An 18115-nucleotide genomic window follows, 5' to 3' on the forward strand; every position below is an offset into this window, starting at 1 on the left:
TGCTCTGAGCTAGGGTGGCGATGTGATCTGGTGATAAATGTTGGGGTGGTGAGTGGTCTGTAGCAGGTGGCCAAGGAACACCCTGGTTGAGGACCAAAACACCTCTTTGATTGGTACCTCTTACCAGTTATAAATAAAAATGAACATTTGCAGTGGTCCTTCTTCTGTCATACTTAAGGAAGATAAGTTAGTATGAAAAACCTGGGTTTCCTTCCTACAGTTTGCTTTTACCTTTTAGTTCTAAGTTTGTGATTCCAACATCAAAACTTGAATTTTTCATGGTCCTCCATTTGTGAATCTTGCAGGGGTTGGCAAACTAGGCAGGCTGCTTGTTTTGGTAAATAAAGTTTTTATTAGAGCACAGCCCCACCCATTTATTTACAAATTGTTGGCTTTGACAAAAGTTGGGTAGTTGTGACCCAGACAGTAAAACTGAAACTATTTACTTTCTGGCCCTTTAGGAAAAAATGTTGTCAACCCTTGCTAGATTAACAAATTGAGGCCTATGAAAAGAGAATGGAGAAGACAATAGAAGGCTGTTTTAGTTTAGGTTCCTTCAGAAGCAATGATTTGCATAAATGTAGTTTCTTTTGGAGGTGATCCCCAGAAATACTGGGAGGAGAATGAGGAAGTGAGACAGAGAAGGGAGGGCAGTTAGTGTATGGTACCTTAATGGAAGCTTAATAAAGGCTAATCCTTCTGAGGCCTCTGGGACACTTGACTATAGAGCTAGCCTCAGTACTTTTCCATCTAAGGGCCTAGATTTGGGGCTGCTCCTGAGAATATTAGACACCCGAGCACTTCTGGCCTGCCCAGCCTGCCTGCTGATGGTGCTTCTGCAGCCACAGAAAGCCCTTTGGCAGACAGGTGCAGGTGCTTGGTAAGAGGCCAGCAGTGATCATGCAGGAGCACTCTGAACAATGATTGCCAAGGGGAAGTGGCAGGGCACCAACTTCTGTGTTGACATGTATTAACAGGGATAATGATTCACAGTTAACTGATTATATCTCTTCCTCCCTGTCCTTTTTGTTCCTGTTTATATAATTGATAAATGGGAACTACTTCTTTATATTCAACGTAATACTTTATATATTCATATATGGCCTTATTTATTCTGATTCTTTGAACTGAAAAAATGAAATTTTATCCCTTTATTATGTAATCAGTTCACCCTTTAGTCTCCTTCATTCAGTGACTTGGCTGCACAGGTCTAAAGATGTCTATTCATGTAAAATAGAATGTAATTTGGTATCCTAAAGCCTAAAGTAGAAGACCATGATTATGATCTTTTTTTTTTTTTTTTTTTTTTGTGGCACTCCATGTGGCATGAGGGATCTTAGTTACCTGACCAAGGATAGAACCCTCGCCCCCTGCATTGGAAGCGCGGAGTCTTAACCACTGGACCGCTAGGGAGGTCCCTATGATGCATTTTAAAGGCTAGTAATATAAATGCTTTACAAGTGTCCTGCCTCCCTTACACAGGCACACTTTTTAAAACATTCTTCCCTTTATAGATTCACCAAGAATTTTGATAAATTTACTGTTAAAATAAAATTTCTTGAGTTGTTTGAGGAGATGTAAATTTTTATTTTTTACTATTTTCTTTTGATGCTAAATAAAGCAAGTTAAGCAAATTGTAAAGTAGATCTTCTAGTGTATCACTGAAATGTAAGTTAGAATTTATAAGTCATATTCTGTTTTTCAGCTCACTTTGCCCTGTCATTTTTGGTCATGAAGTAAGTATTTGACTTCCTCTTTGCTCAAAAATACATAAATTTGGCAAAAATAGTATATAGAGATATCACAAATAATAGTCATTTCTGTTGGACAGTTATTTATATTTTATTTATTTATTTAAAGCAATTAAGTTTAGTATTTTTTTAAATTAATTTATTTTCTTTGTCTCTGTTGGGTCTTCATTGATGTGCATGGGCTTTTCTCCGGTTGTGGCAAGCAGAGGCTACTCTTTGTTGCCGTGTGCGGGCTTCTCACTGCGGTGGCTTCTCCTGTTGCAGAGTGTGGGCTCTAGGTGCGCGGACTTCAGTAGTTGTGGCGTGTGGGCTCAGTAGTTGTTGCTTGCAGGCTCTGGAATGCAGGCTCAGTAGTTGTGGCGCACACGCTTAGTTGCTCCGTAGCATGTGGGATCTTCCCGGACCAGGGCTCAAACCTGTGTCCCCTGCATTGGAAGGTGGATTTTTAACCACTGCGCCACCAAGGAGGTCCCTCATATTTTAATATGAATCATTATTCTCCATAAATGGATGATATGAAAGACAAACTACAGCCCCTTGTAAGACAGAGCTGCTTACCAATTAGAGTCAATAGGAATGATCTTTTTTTAAAGTGACTCTGGACACTGTAAATGTTAAAGCAGAAATTAACAAAGATTTCTCAGTTTTGTGGAATGGATTCAATGCCTGGCAAGGTAGGTCTTCACTCAGTGACTTTTAAGATACCTGATTTTATATGCTTTCTAATTTAGGCTTTTTATTGTTTTTGTTTTTGTTTTGCGGTACGCGGGCCTCTCACCGTTGTGGCCTCTCCCGTTGCGGAGCACAGGCTCCGGACGCGCAGGCTCAGCGGCCATGGCTCATGGGGCCAGCCGCTCGGCGGCATGTGGGATCTTCCTGGACCGGGGCACGAACCCATGTCCCCTGCATCGGCAGGCGGTCTCTCAACCACTGCGCCATCAGGGAAGCCCTAAGCTTTTTAATCATTTACATTAAAGAAGTTTATATTTTTAGACTTACTTTTCTTAGGAAAAGAAAAAAAAACAAAGTTCAATCATGCTTTAAAAAAAGAGAATCCACACACAAATGTAAACATCAGAGGAGCACCCCTTTTGCTAGTCATCTTTATGTTTTTCTCACTTGTTTTTTCTCTCTCTTCTTTCACATCTGAGCTTGTTAAAGCAGGTTTGGCGTTAGCACTCTTTGGAGGAAGCCAGAAATATGCAGATGACAAAAACAGAATTCCAATTCGAGGAGACCCACATGTCCTTGTTGTTGGAGACCCAGGCTTGGGAAAGAGTCAGATGCTACAGGTAGGAAATCAGACATTTAGTATTTGACCTTTTGCTTATAAAATGCATGACTAATTCACAAGTGAATTTTCTTAAAACATACAGTGTTTGTGTTCCAGAGGATATTATTTGTCAGGTAGTGTGAGTGAGTTGGGGTTTGTGTGAATAATATATAACTTGTATCTGGCCATCTTTTCAAATTGAGCCAGTCTCCTGTCACTCAGGCTGCACAAGCATGCTGCTCTGTTAAGATGTCAACTATTGTGAAATATTAACTATTCCCCTAACCCCCTTTTTTGTATCCAGCGTTGCTTTGCTAGTCTTTGTTGTTGTGACCTCACCTATGAAAAGAATAGTTCAAGAAAGTAAAGCAGGGTAACCCGTTATCTCTTCATACAGCTACATAAACACTGTATTGGGCTTTAAGAATAGTCTGATAAAAGTAAGAGATCTGTCCTATCCATCTCCACTGCTTCTTTCTGAGTCTAAAACAAGGAAACTTCTATGACCAGTCTGTTGTTGGTCCCCAAGATGATTTTGGCTGTGCCAATCAGAGCCTAGTAGTTCTCCCCTCCAGGGCTTATGCTGGCCCTAGAAAATGCAGCTGGTTGGAGTGCTTCTGGTTTCCTTGGAGTGACACCTGGTAAGCCAGCAATGCATATCACTATCACCTTTGGAGATTTTCGAAAATACCGTGGCCGTCCCCGGTATTAAGAATTAAGAATCTCTGGGTTAGGGTCCTAGCATCTGCATGTTTATAAACACAGGTGATTCTGAAGTGCAGCCAGGATTGAAAACTCTTGATCTCATTGTATTATAAACCTACTGTCCTTCATGTCAGAGTCATTATTTATTCCCTATGGCTGAGTGTTAAATCAGTTATCATTTTAATTCCTAATCTGATATTTATTTAATCCTGTGTTTCCTAGTTTTGTTCATTTTGGCCAGTTGGGTCAACTTTTTTTTTTTAATTCTGTTCTGAACACATGCTATAAGCCTGACAACTGAGGCATAGAGTACCCAGTTATAGCTGAAACAGAGTTGATAGTAAAAATGAAAACAGTATATACTTAGGTAGAATATGCATGTAAAAGTGCATGTGGGGATCTGAATTGCATGTAAGTCTGCTAGCCCCACTAAGCCAAGGTTTTTAAAAATTAGGCTAACACTAACAGTTATGAGTTGTTTATATTTTTAAATTATGTTTTCCTTTGACCATTTAGCAAGCCATCATACTCTCAAACTAACAACTAAGGAATTACAAGTAACAAAAATAATGATAGCTACCATTTATTTAGCTAGGCACCGAAGCATCACTTGGGTTGTATGCTACGCAAGTCCAGAGCGCACTATTGACATAGATAGCAGTGTAAGTGCTGTCTCCTAAGGTTGTGGGGTGCACAGCTGTGGACAGCAGCCTTGCACGGGGCATGTATTGTATGCCAGGTACCAGGTTAAGTGCCTTGCATATACGATCTCATTTATTCCTCAAGGCAGTATGTGATAAACTATAAGGAAGCTGAGGCTCCGAGAGGTTCAAGAGCAGCACCACCAGTAGATGCATGGTAGAGCCAGGATTTAAACAGGTCTGTCTGACTCCAGAGATCCATACTTTTAGCTGTTGTGTCATTTAACTACTTTTCTGTCGTGCCGTATCTTATTTACTCAGAAGGTGAGCACTGTTGAGCCATTTTATTACCTGATGTTTAAACAAGCATTGGAGTCTCTGAAACTAAACTTAGTACTTACATTTTTGCTATTTGAACTTGAAAATGAAGCATAAAATGGAATTGTGTAGAGTATTCACATGACCACAGACTTCAGAATCAGGCTGCCTGGGTTTGATTGAATCCTGACGTCACACCTTCATAGCTGTGTAAGTTACTCTCTTCAGACCTTAGTTTCTACATCAGTAATAGGAGTGTTACCTTCGTCTTACTGTGGTGGTGAAGATTGTACAGTAAAGCTCTTAGAAGAATACCTGGCATATAGCTAATATTTGTGAGCAACTACTATAGCTATTATTTCCCTTTTACTTTGGTTGATTCTCTTAAACTCTTTGTTTCATTAGGCAGTGTGCAGTGTTGCTCCACGTGGCGTGTATGTTTGTGGTAATACCACAACTACCTCTGGGTTGACTGTAACTCTTTCAAAAGATAGTTCCTCTGGAGATTTTGCTTTGGAAGCTGGTGCCCTGGTACTTGGTGATCAAGGTAAGAGGCCAAAGCAAATAATAATTTTGGGGCTTTTTTTTTTTAAGCCCTTTCCTTTTCAATTAAGAATGAGTGCCAGAAAAACTAGAAATACACATCTCATCATTTTGTTTGTTTGTTTTTTTAGGATATGATGGATAGTTTATAAGAAATCTAGTTGGAAGGCTCAGCAGGAAGAGATCGCCAGTTGGCCTTTGCTACCTAAATTTCTCTTTGTGATGCTTTAACCCTATTGGGAAAACATATTCCTGTGCATGTATCAGGCAGTGCCCAGGTTCCAGTCCAGCTGAGGTCATTCATTCCTTCCAGTTTGCCAGTGACATCACATTTCTAAATCTAGTACCTGTCAGCCATGTTTGACACAGCTGATCACTGCTGCCTCAGTGAATACTGTATCTCCTTGGTTTCAAGGACACTGCACTCTTCTGGTTTTCCTCTTACTTTTATTCACTGTTCAGTCTCAGTCTTTACTTGTTCTTCGTCTCCCCAACGTTTTAACTGGTTGGCTCCTCAGGATAACTTAGTTTTTGTACTATTTTCTTCTCAGTCTGTACTTACCTTCTTGATGATCTTATCTAGCTTCATAGCTCTTTACCTACATATATCCTGAAATTTTCCAAATTTATGTTTCCTCCCCCTTGAACTCCAGGCACATATTTCCCCTTGCCTATGCAGTATCTCTACAGCTTTCTCAAACTTAGTGTGTCCAAAACCAAAATCTTGATCTTCCCTTTCAACCTATTCTTCTTACAGTGTTTCCCATCTTAGTAAATGACACTTCCATCCTTTTATTTGCTCATATCAGAAAACGTGAAGACATTCTTGACTTTTTCTCATACCTCACATCCAGTCTGTCAGCAAATCTTTTTGGCTCTACCTTCCAGATATAACCAGTATCCAACCACCTCTCCACTGCTGCTACCCCAATCCAAGACGCCATCATCTCTCACATGGATTATTACTGTGATCTCCTAGTTGGCATACCTGTGACCACCTTTGCCCTTCCTATTGTTTTTAATAAGGCAGAGCAATCCCATTAAAACTTAGACCACATTATTCTTCTATTCAAAACCCTCCAGTGCCTTCCCATCTCACACAGTGAAAGCCCAAGTTTGATAGTGGCCCAGGCACCCTTTAATCACCTCTTTTGCCTCATTACCTGCTACTTTCCTCTTGTTTCCTCTTCCCCAGCTACACTGGCCCCCTTGCTATACCTTGAATATGATCAGCACTCCAGGCACATCACATTCCTGCATCGCAGCCTTTGTACTTTGGAACCTTCTTACTCCAGATAGTCTGCAAGGCTTATTTCCTTTCCTCCTTCAAATTTTTGTTCAGAAGTCCTGACCCCAGTGAGGCCTTCCCTTAACACCACATTTTACACTGTAACCACCCCCACCACCCCCACCAGCAGACCCTGTTCTCCTACCCTACTCTACCTTTCTTTCCAGAGCATTTCTTACCTTCTAATATACCATATGGTCTACTTTTTTAATTGTCTTCCTCCCAACACTGAATAGAATGTAACCTTCACAAGGACAGAGAATATTGTCTTCACAGTGCTATATCCCGCATGCCTAGAACATAGTATTGATATATAAAAAGCATTCAGTAAATATTTGATGAATGCATAAATTCAACAAACATATATCTGGTTATTATATAGCTCATTAGAAATGACAGTATTTTTGCTAGGTTACCAGGTGAAGAAAATAATAACTAGGAAGAGGTTACTCATTATTAAGCTGTCAGACTTTCCATTAAATAGAAGTTGAAGGTGATACAGGATTTAGCTGTGCAGATAGCTAATGTGATTTAAGATGCACAGTGTTAAAAGTCCATGGCTGGGGCTTCTCTGGTGGCGCAGTGGTTAAGAATCCGCCTGCCAATGCAGGGAACACGGCTTCGACCCCTGGTCCAGGAAGATCCCACATGCCGCGGAGCAACTGAGCCCGTGCACCACAACTACTGAGCCTGCGCTCTAGAGCCTGCGAGCCACAACTACTGAAGCCTGTGCTCCTAGAGCCCGTGCTCTGCAACAAGAGAAGCCACTGCAATGAGAAGCCCGTGACCTGCAACGAAGAGTAGCCCCCGCTTGCTGCAACCAGAGAAAAGCCCGCGTGCAGCAATGAAGACCCAACGCAGCCAAAAATAATAAAAGAAATAAAGTAAAAAAAGAAAAAAAAGCCAATGGCCTTCTCTTTCAAATCTATGTAGATGAGCCAAGCACTATGATGGTAAAAATATCACTGTTAAAATACAAAAGAATATTAGCCGAGACCAGATTCTAGAAACAAATAGAATCCTACTAAAAAATAGGATCCTACTAAAATATTTACAGAAGACTTTCAGGGGAGAAAACGAGAAATAGAGCTGTTTTATAATATTTCCCTTCTTCAATATCTAATGAAATGACCAAAAAGTTGTTTGAAAAAAAAGCAACAAGATATACCAATTGTAGCCAAACAAGAAAAAGAGTAAAATTTTCACAACTTAAACTTTATGCTTTAAAACCAGGGGTTGGCAAAGTGTAGCCCACAAGTCAACCCACCCTTCAGCCTATTTTAGTGTAGTCCACAAGCTATTTTAAAGGATTGTAAAGGACAAACAAAAACCCAAGAATATGTGACAGACTATATGTGGCCCACAAAACATAAAAAATTTCATCTGCCCGTTTATAGGAAAAGTTTGCCAGCTCCTGCGTTAAACTTTGAAAAGTGGCAAAGAGGTAGCCTGACTTTGTTCCTACCCTGTCCACACCTCTGAGGAACTGTACTAGTAATCTTGAGAATTTCCAGTAATACCATCAATTCCAGAGAGTCCTGGACCTACTGATCATAAAGTAGATATAGAGACATTTAACCATAGCAAAGCCCTCAGGACATGACCACCAAATTGCTCATGGTATGGGGAGAAGCAGAGGAAAAATATTACAAGGTAATGTTAGAGGGCCTCCAGAAACCTGTGGTTTAGACGTAATACACCTGGCACATAAAATGTTTTATCGGGCTTCCCTGGTGGCGCAGTGGTTGAGAGTCCGCCTGCCGATGCAGGGGACACGGGTTCGTGCCCCGGTCCGGGAGGATTCCACATGCCGCAGAGCGGCTGGGCCCGTGAGCCATGGCCGCTGAGCCTGCGCGTCTGGAGCCTGTGCTCCGCAACGGGAGAGGCCACAACAGTGACAGGCCCGCGTACCGCAAAAAAAAAAAAAAAGTTTTATCTAGAATGGACCTAGGTACGATCATACTAAGTGACGTAAGTCAGACAGAGAAGGAGACTTATCGTATGATCACTTATAGGTAGAATCTAAAAACTGATACTCCTTACTGCCGCTCCTCCCCGTTCAGTGGTGGGTCTTCATATGGTGTTTAAAGAGGTTAAGTGTACAGTTAACTCTACAGTTGTACAGTCAACACCTGGCATTGCTGAGAACTGCACTCTAGACAGATTCTGACTTTAGAGGCTTTGTGTTCCTTCCCAAATCATGCTGTCCACTGTTCCCAAAGGACCCAGCTCAAATAGCACCTTTTTCTTGAAACCTTTCCAGATTCTCCTTCCTCTTTTAACTCCACCCCACCCCCAGAAAATTCATATGATTATGCGTATATATTATAGTTGTTAAAATATGCTATCTTAAATGTGTATATATATCTTATCTGTTCAAATTTAAGCCTTTAAGCTTTTTGAGGGTCACTCTCATATCTTCATTTTTGTAACCCTCACCACATAGTGCCTTGCCCAAGGAAAATGCTAAATGACTAAATATTATATAACAGTTAAATAAGATAAATATTTTATTTGCTGTAGAACAAGCACAAAGTTTGTACTGTATGACATTTTATAATCTTAACTGTTGGAAACTAATGGAAATATGCTTTATTGTGGAATAATTTCTATCTTGTCAGGTTTGAAACTTGACGAAAGGAATATATTTTGTCTGAATTATTTTACTGTGGTTGTAGGTATCTGTGGAATAGATGAATTTGATAAGATGGGGAATCAACATCAAGCCTTGTTAGAAGCCATGGAACAGCAATGTATTAGTCTCGCTAAGGCTGGCGTAGTTTGCAGCCTTCCTGCAAGAACTTCCATTATTGCTGCTGCCAATCCAGTAGGAGGACACTACAATAAAGCCAAAACAGTTTCTGAGAATTTAAAGTAAGCCTCTTCAAATATTTATACTTTAATATATTGAATGCCTATAGATATGAAGAAGATAACTGAGGGCATAAATGGAGAGTTCACAGAAGTTGCAAGTTTCCAATAAATGGACAAAAATGTATTAGAACACTGCACGTTAAAACAGTGAAGTGCTGGGACCTCCCTGGCAGTCCAATGGTTAAGACTCCACGCTCCCAATGCAGGGGGCACGGGTTCGATCCCTTATCAGGGAACTAAGATCCTGCATGCCACATGGCAAGCCCAAAATAAAATAAAAGAATAAAACAATGAAGTGCTATTGACATCTACCAGATTGGCAGATATTTTAAATATTAATCATTATTGGCAATGGGGTGGCGAAATGGGTTCTCACATACATAGTTTAGCATTTTGAAGGACAGCTTGACATGTTTATCACTATTTTAAATATATTCTGTTTGTTCTAGCCAATTCTTTTAGGAATTATACTCACAGAAATAGGCACAAGAGTGCACAAAGATATGTTGACAGGGTGGGTCTTATGGCATTGTTTATCACGCCAAAGATTGGAAATAACTTGAAGTGCCCCCATCGGTAGGGAAGTGCTTGAACTAGATAATAAGACTGTACTGTGGAAAGTAGCAATTAGGAGAATGAAGGTAGCTTTGTATGTACTGTGATAGGGGAACATGTCTGTGCTTTATGGTTAAGTGACAGGAGCACATTACACACTTATCTGTATATGTGGATCCCACTTTTTTCCAAAACCAGTGTTTATATCTGGGTGTGTGTATGCTTTCTCTTGTTCTGTACAGGTTGGACAAAATGTATGGGGAGGGGAAAATAGCCTCAAGCGATGCATAAGTGAGAAAAAGACAAAAAGATGCCTCATGTAAAAAATTGGAACTTTAAATTCTAGTGGGAAACAAAAAGCTAATTTTCTAATATTTAATAATAAATACTCTTATTGTAGGAATGGTACATAGTAAAAAACACAATTGTACTTTTAGATCCTGGGTATTTCTGTACTACCACCAAAAAAGCCGTCTGTTAGTGTTTCTTAATAAAATGACCAAGTCCTGTAATTGGAAAGATCTTATTGAACAAGGATCCAGGGAACTTGGATTCTGGTTTTTAGTGGTACCACTAGGATGTTGGTCCAATTCTTTAACCTCTCTGGATTTCAGTTTGTTGGTCTCAAAGGAGTTATCTGGTTGGTAAATTTAGAAATGACTAAGTAAAACACAGCACTTTTACTATAATGATTAATAGACATATAAATGCCCCTTTAAGAAAAAGTGGTATTTTTGCTTCTAAATGGGCATAGGTACTTTGAGAGACTCAATGTTTTGGTGAGACAGGAAATATAAAAGATTAAGAACTACTCATCCAGATAACCTTCGATGTATCATGTAGCATTCTAGCTTACAAGTTCAATGGTCCTAAATCATAGGGAGTGATATAGAGAAGAATTTAGTGGTTTTGCTGGTGTGAGAAAAGACTGCGTCCTCAACATACCGATGTAGGTACATATAAGGCTGTGCACATGTGACCTGGTGTGTCTCTGGAGTTGGTGGGTATATTGAATCCAGAAGCTATTGCTTGTTTCTTTAACCTAAAGCTTCATTTTCTTTTTTTTAAGTTCTACCTGGAACTTGATTAGTAAGCAAGTGAGTAAACAGTTTTCTAGGTTTTCTGTTTGTTTTAATTCCGATCACTGTTTCTTCTTTCTTTCACACCTTTAGAATGGGGAGTGCCCTACTATCCAGATTTGATTTAGTCTTTATCCTGTTAGACACCCCAAATGAGGATCATGATCATTTACTCTCTGAACATGTGATTGCAATAAGGGCTGGAAAGCAGAGAGCTGTTAGCAGTGCCACAGTAGCTCGTATGAATAGTCAAGATTCAAATACTTCTATACTTGAAGTGGTTTCTGATAAACCACTATCAGAAAGACTAAAGGTATGCTGCTTCTTAATCATTCAGTTCAGTTTTGTTTGAATGTCAGAGTTCAGTGTGTTGCTTGTTGTAGAGCAGTAGTATGTAAACTTTCATAGCAAATACCTTTTATATTATAATACTAGAGTTTATATAAAGTTCAGTTGAAATAATCTGAGTCAACTAGACTGAGAGCTAGAACTACAGTGTTTGGCTTATTTGGTCTATTTATCTAAACAAGTTATTTTAGCAGAAAGATTTTATTTGCTACTTATCTTTGTAATCTTGGGCCTTTTTATCATGCTTTAGGTGGTTCCTGGAGAAACAATAGATCCAATTCCCCACCAGCTATTGAGAAAGTACATTGGTTATGCTCGGCAGTATGTCTCTCCAAAGCTATCCACAGAAGCTACTCAAATTCTTCAGGATTTTTACCTTGAGCTCCGGAAACAGAGCCAGCGGTTAAATAGCTCACCAATCACTACTAGGCAGCTGGAATCTTTGATTCGTCTAACAGAGGTTCGTTGATTTTAAGTTCACATTCTTTTGGCTTAAAAAGGGAGTAGAGGGTGATAAGATTTCTCTCAATTTTCTGTGTAATGATTTGCTTTTCTTCCTACTGAGAGACATTAGAAATGGGTGGATACATTTTTTTTAAAAGGGTTGTCATATACTTAACAATCAAAGTTTAACCACTTTTTTCGAAGCAGGACCAGTTACTTATGCAATGGGTTTTTTTTTCCTTTAATGACACTTAGGAGACTCTTGAAGTTTGAAGATTGCTTAGGTTAACTAAGGATTTGGGGATTCAAAAGTGAGCATATGGGAACATGGAATGTGTCAAATATCTTAGGAGTATTTGATTTTATATACAACAGGTCTGTAAGTGCCTGTTTTTCTAACGGCAGTAACATCTATTCACAATTATGGAATGCTAAGAGAACTCTGGCAGTTAAAATTAGCTGGATCAGAGTTTGAGCTTTTTTGCTTCTAGAATCTGAGTAACTCATCTTTGTTGTTTTAACAAATTAGTTAGGCATGATTTCCTGAAAGTTCAAGGCAAGTCTATTTCATAATCAAATCTTCTAGATGAGCATTCAGAAAGATGTTCAAAAAATTTTTATCTACTAAAATCTATTTTAGTAGATAACAATAGATTTTAAAATGAGTGATAATTTTCATACTCAAGTTTTCAGATAATTTTTTTAAATTGTGACTTTTCATACTACAGCCCCTCTTCCCAAAAAAGTTTTGTGTAAAATGAATAAATGAAATAAACTTAGACATACTATACCTGCTCAATCAATGTTAAATATATTTATCTTTTGTTATCTGAAGATGGTTGTTTTCTTTCAAAGGCACGAGCAAGGTTGGAATTGAGAGAGGAAGCAACCAAAGAAGATGCTGAGGACATAGTTGAAATTATGAAATATAGGTAAGATTACATTTTAAATGCTGTTTTAAGTGAAATACCAGTCATCTTTCCATCTCAAATTATATATTTAACTGGGACAAGCAATATTATTTTTATTTAGCCCATTTGATCACTTATTTTCCTCGGAACAAATTGTACTTTACTGGTTTAAAATATTCCTGTGTAAATAATCTTTACATTAAAAAACAAGGTTTTTTTGAATGGGTAATACATTCACATAGTTCTAAAATCAATTCAAAAACATACTTTGAGAAGGCTTGCCTCCATCCTGTTTACCATCCACCCTTCCTCTTTACCAGGACACCCATTACTTTCTTGTAAATAGCATATAACTTACTCTGTTCTGTACCTTTGTTTTTCAATTGAGATATAATTGACATATACCATTATTAGTTTCAGGTGTACAACATAATGATATTATATATGTATGTGATATACGTATATCAAAATGATCACCACAGTAAGTCTGGGTAACATTCATCACTGCACAGTTACAATTTATTTTCTTGTGATGACAACTTTAAAGATCTCCTCTCTGGAGACTTCCCTGGTAGTCCAGTGGTTAAGACAGCTGCCAATGCAGGGGGCGCAGGTTCCATCCCTGGTCAGGGAACTAAGATCCCACATGTTGCGTGGTGTGGCTAAAAAAAAAAAAAAGAATTGACAGCTTATAATTTTTTATTGCTGGCCCCAGAGTAACTGACTGCCTCATAATGAATAAAATTATTAACAATTAATGACTACCAATGCTTTCGACCAATTCCTAACATATATCTTAATATCTTACTGGTTTAGCATCACACAGCACTTGAACCATCAATTTTCTCTTTTACGTGACTCACTACTAGGGTTCGAGGGGTCTTGTAGGTGAAAATTTTACCAGGCTGGCTTCATTGTGCTGGAGACCCTCCAGTTGATCATTTATAAGCAAACAGATAGGAATTACTAGACTTTCTCATACAACATGCTGCCAGGGCTCAGTGTACCAGCATATGAAGTAAAGGAATGGCCACAAAAACCAGCTGCCTGCCTGACTTCTAGTAGGCCTAACTTCCTGGGAGACGAGACCAATAAGAAACTGAGAGTCCTAATAGAGATCCTTTTTTCACTAGGAAAGTAAGTCACTGAACCCAACCAAAATTCTAGAAATCTTGGATTCTAAAATTTTTTCCTAATTGAAAACAAGCACCAACAACAGGGACTTCTCTTTTAATGACAAGAAGCTGCCTCTTTGCTCACAATCTTGAGTATGTGTGTCTTTCTCTTTCTGTGCATCGTACCCTTAAGTGCTTCACCTTTGGGAGTGGAGCCAAGATTGCCGCTCCTGGTTTTCTTTTCTTTTTAATGCTCTCTCGCCCTTTCTTTGGGTTTTCTGGTGGCTGGCTCTACTGAAGAGTATCATGTGCTTCTACTTCATAGACTGTTGGCAGTCAAGCAAATCAAGGGTCAGACTACCCCAGCCACTCTCCTTCACCTGTAGCATTTGGTTTTTGAGGCTTTACCCTTTGTCACCCTCCCAAGGCCTCAGACCCCAAACTTTGCCTCAAGCAGCCAATCTGGTGTTTCTCTACAGTAAATCCACAGGTGTGTGGGCAACATGGATTAGTTCTCATATCTGAGCATTATACTTAAGCAAGGTATATTATGTTCTAATTGCCTTTTCAATAAAAATACTACAGTGCTCATTTATGAATAGTTATGCATGTCTGAATACTCATGTCAGACAGTATTTACATGTGCTTTTCCTTGTGGAACTTGTATTTGTTTCTACTTCTCAAAGTTGCCTTGCTGGTTTAAACTGAATTAGCATCAGGCTGTTAGTTTTCTTCAGGGCTCCTGAAAAAAGAGTTCTCATTATTAAGTGTAAATAGCACCCACATGAGATTTCCAGTTTGTTTCCCTGAATTGCTTGAGCGTTTATTAACTTTTATAAAAATTTTCAGGGAAAAAAGAGGCTAGTTTGATTCCAAATGATTGGAGTTACCTGGCATTATTTCCATGGTAGAGATCAAGACCCAGTTAAACACGTTGAGACTAGATCGTGAATTATCTGCTTTGTGATACTTAACATGCTTTCTGTTCTCAGTCTAAACTCTGAGAGAAGGGACCTTATCTGTCGCATTTACCATGTACTCCCAGGGCCCAGACTGATGCCTAGCACACAGTAGGCCCTCAGTAAATGTACTGCATTAATGGTAAGGTTGATCTTAGTAATCATTTTTCATTCATTAAATCTTCCATTTGAGAGTTTCTTTTGTTTTTGTTTTGTTTTTTGGCTGCACTGTGTGGCATGTGGGATCTTAGTTCCCTGACCAGGGATGGAACATGTGCCGCCTGCAGTGGAAGCATAGAGTCTTAACCCCTAGACCACCAGGGAAGTCCCCATTTCAGAGTTTCTGTCTCCTCAACTTTTGAATGTTTGCCCTTAACGTGGTTTGGAACCTGTAAAATTACATTTTAACTGGGAAGCAGAAGCCTAAATAAGAAAAATCTAAACTGTGACAATACATCACAATTATCAGAGCACATAGCTATAAAAACCACATATTTATGGGCAACAGTTCACATAAGCTTTCTCTTAAAATTGGAAATAAACTAGGAAGCAGAAGAGAACAGAGCCACCTTCAAAGGTTAAGAGATCATTGTGAGAGTTTTTTCTATTTAAGGAAAGTAACTCATATTTTACATACTTTTCTTCAAATCACAGATATGCCACTCATTAGCTGTGTAACTTTGGCAAGTCACTTAACCTTCCAAGGCTTTGTTTCTTCATCTATAAAATGGGAATAAGAATAGTCCCCCCCCAAAAAAAAAAAAGAAAAAAAAAAAAGAATAGTCCCTAAGTCATAGGGTTGCTGGAAGGACTAAGTAGGATAGCACATGGTAAATAAATATAATTAAGGTAAATATTAGCTATTATAATTAACATAGTAGCCTAAAGCATTTGTGATAACGTTTTATGAGAAATAAGTATATGGTAAAGTAGTTAATCATAAATAAGATTATACTATATATCTAGGGGAAACACACATTCATCAAATTGTTTTATCAATTATTACAATCTTGGATGACTCATATTCCTATTTGTACAGTTCATTCTCTTTCATGTGGGCTCCTATCTATTCAGGGAACAAAATGAAGCTGTGTTTTTAGTAACCCTTTAAACTCATTCCTGTGAGCTCCTTAAAGGCAGGGATTGCACCTATTTTGTTCACCACGATAAGCCTACTGCCTCGGAAGTGACCAATGTATATTTGACTAATTAATTCCTGATTAAATAACATCTTTGCCTATGAGCCTGGCTGTGAGACTACATATGTCTCATTTATAGGCAGAGAATTCAGGCAGGGAATCAGCAACAGGGCTGGCTAATTGTATGTCTAACCAGTACTTTCAGACTTCTGACTAAAATTTACTGTCAAGTACATATTTCTTTCCTTGATGATACTGTGAAAATAGGAGGAAAGCAGCAGAGAGCTGGAGTAATAGGCATATCCTTTAATATCTATCATTACTGCAACTCAGCAGAACCTTTCTAGTTCATTATCCAGAGTATTTTTCAACACCTTTTATTTGCCAGATGCTGCATTAGGAGCTGGAACACATCTTTACCAAGTGAAGCCTAAATTTAGTATGTTTAGAATTTCTTTTTTCATGAATCAAAAAGAATGTTCCAGGGCTTCCCTGGTGGCGCAGTGGTCGAGAGTCCTCCTGCCGATGCAGGGGACATGGGTTCGTGCCCCGGTCTGGGAGTATCCCACATGCCGCAGAGCGGCTGGGCCCGTGAGCCATGGCTGCTGAGCCTACGCATCCAGAGCCTGTGCTCCGCAACTGGAGAAGCCACAACAGTGAGAGGACCGCGTACCGCAAAAAAAAAAAAAAAAAAAAAGAATGTTCCAGGTATTTATATTGTAGCCTATCAACTTTGTATTTTTATGCATTTCTCTTTGCAAATATAGGGAGTTTCTTAAAAGTGGTAACTGTCCAAAATATTTTTATCCCCAAACTGTTAATACATAGTGAATTACACAGTGGCCACTCAATAAATATACATGTTTAAATCTTTGTTATGTGAGCCTCAGGGCTACTTACACAATTTTTTTGTTTGTTTTTTTTTTGTTTTTGCGGTACGCGGGCCTCTCACTGTTGGGGCCTCTCCCGTTGCGGGGCACAGGCTCCAGACGCGCAGGCTCAGCGGCCATGGCTCATGGGCCCAGCCGCTCCGCGGCATGTGGGATCTTCCCGGACCGGGGCACAAACCCGTGTCCCTTGCATCGGCAGGCGAACTCTCAACCACTGCGCCACCAGGGAAGCCCCATATTTTTCTTCTTATAACCTGGAGGCCTGGGACAAAAATTTCTTTAGCTGTGCCACACTGGGTAACTTTGTTTTTCTTCCTTCCCATAAGCATGTTAGGAACTTACTCTGATGAATTTGGGAACCTAGATTTTGAACGATCCCAGCATGGTTCTGGAATGAGCAACAGGTCAACAGCAAAAAGATTTATTTCCACTCTCAACAACATTGCTGAAAGAACTTACAATAATTTATTTCAATTTCATCAACTTCGGCAGATTGCCAAAGAGCTAAACATTCAGGTATGATAAACCAAATAATTAGTAAATCTTTTTATAATAATTTCAGGAGGCCTTTATTAATATAGTAGAATATTTAAATATCAAAAGATTTGGATTAAAAGAACAGAATAGGTGTCTTTGGAGTACTTAAAAATACAGGCTTGTTTTCTTTAAGATATAAAATTAGCTGCTTAGAGCTTCAGAAAAACAGTTTTTATCTAAAATTCATACCTACTAAAGAGTTTTCAGCATCTTGATAGGGGAAAACATCATAGCAGGACTCAGTTTCCATGTTTTCCTGGCAATCCCTGTGGGCAAGTCATCATCCTTATAAATCGTTGAACCTCAGTTTTCTCATTTGTTAAATGGACATGATTCCACCTGCTCTACCTACTTAAAAGTTTTAGTGAAAATAGGTGTAATAGCACTTTAAACACGTAAAACAGTTTATACAGAAAATTGCTCACTCAATTTCAAAAGTTAGTCTAATTTTTGTTTTGAAGCTAAGCTAAAATAAATATAGAAGATTCTCTGCAAACTGGAGTTATTTATTTTTAAATGTACAGCCTGTAATCCTTTTTTTTTTTTTAAGAAGATGTTGGGGGGCTTCCCTGGTGGTGCAGTGGTTGAGGGTCCGCCTGCCGATGCAGGGGACACGGATTCGTGCCCCGGTCCGGGAAGATCCCACATGCTGCGGAGCGGCTGGGCCCGTGAGCCATGGCCGCTGAGCCTGCGCGTCTGGAGCCTGTGCTCCGCAACGGGAGAGGCCACAACAGTGAGAGGCCCG

General features: G+C 39.2%; 1 protein-coding gene across 2 annotated transcripts in view; it reads left to right on the top strand.

The window, feature by feature from the left end:
- Nucleotides 1–18115, top strand: part of MCM8 (minichromosome maintenance 8 homologous recombination repair factor) — a 39119-nt gene that overhangs the window by 20189 nt on the left and 815 nt on the right. For both annotated transcript variants that reach the window (XM_029222352.1, XM_029222353.1), the window contains exons 11-18: nucleotides 1706–1736; nucleotides 2903–3043; nucleotides 5094–5235; nucleotides 9198–9393; nucleotides 11121–11340; nucleotides 11626–11835; nucleotides 12675–12751; nucleotides 17160–17349. In XM_029222352.1, the coding sequence (XP_029078185.1) occupies nucleotides 1706–1736; nucleotides 2903–3043; nucleotides 5094–5235; nucleotides 9198–9393; nucleotides 11121–11340; nucleotides 11626–11835; nucleotides 12675–12751; nucleotides 17160–17349 (1207 nt within the window). The remainder of the gene's footprint in view (nucleotides 1–1705; nucleotides 1737–2902; nucleotides 3044–5093; nucleotides 5236–9197; nucleotides 9394–11120; nucleotides 11341–11625; nucleotides 11836–12674; nucleotides 12752–17159; nucleotides 17350–18115) is intronic.

Source organism: Monodon monoceros, unplaced genomic scaffold (genome assembly GCF_005190385.1).
Source record: "Monodon monoceros isolate NGI ecotype Baffin Bay Population unplaced genomic scaffold, NGI_Narwhal_1 Super_Scaffold_13, whole genome shotgun sequence".
Lineage (NCBI taxonomy): Eukaryota > Metazoa > Chordata > Mammalia > Artiodactyla > Monodontidae > Monodon > Monodon monoceros.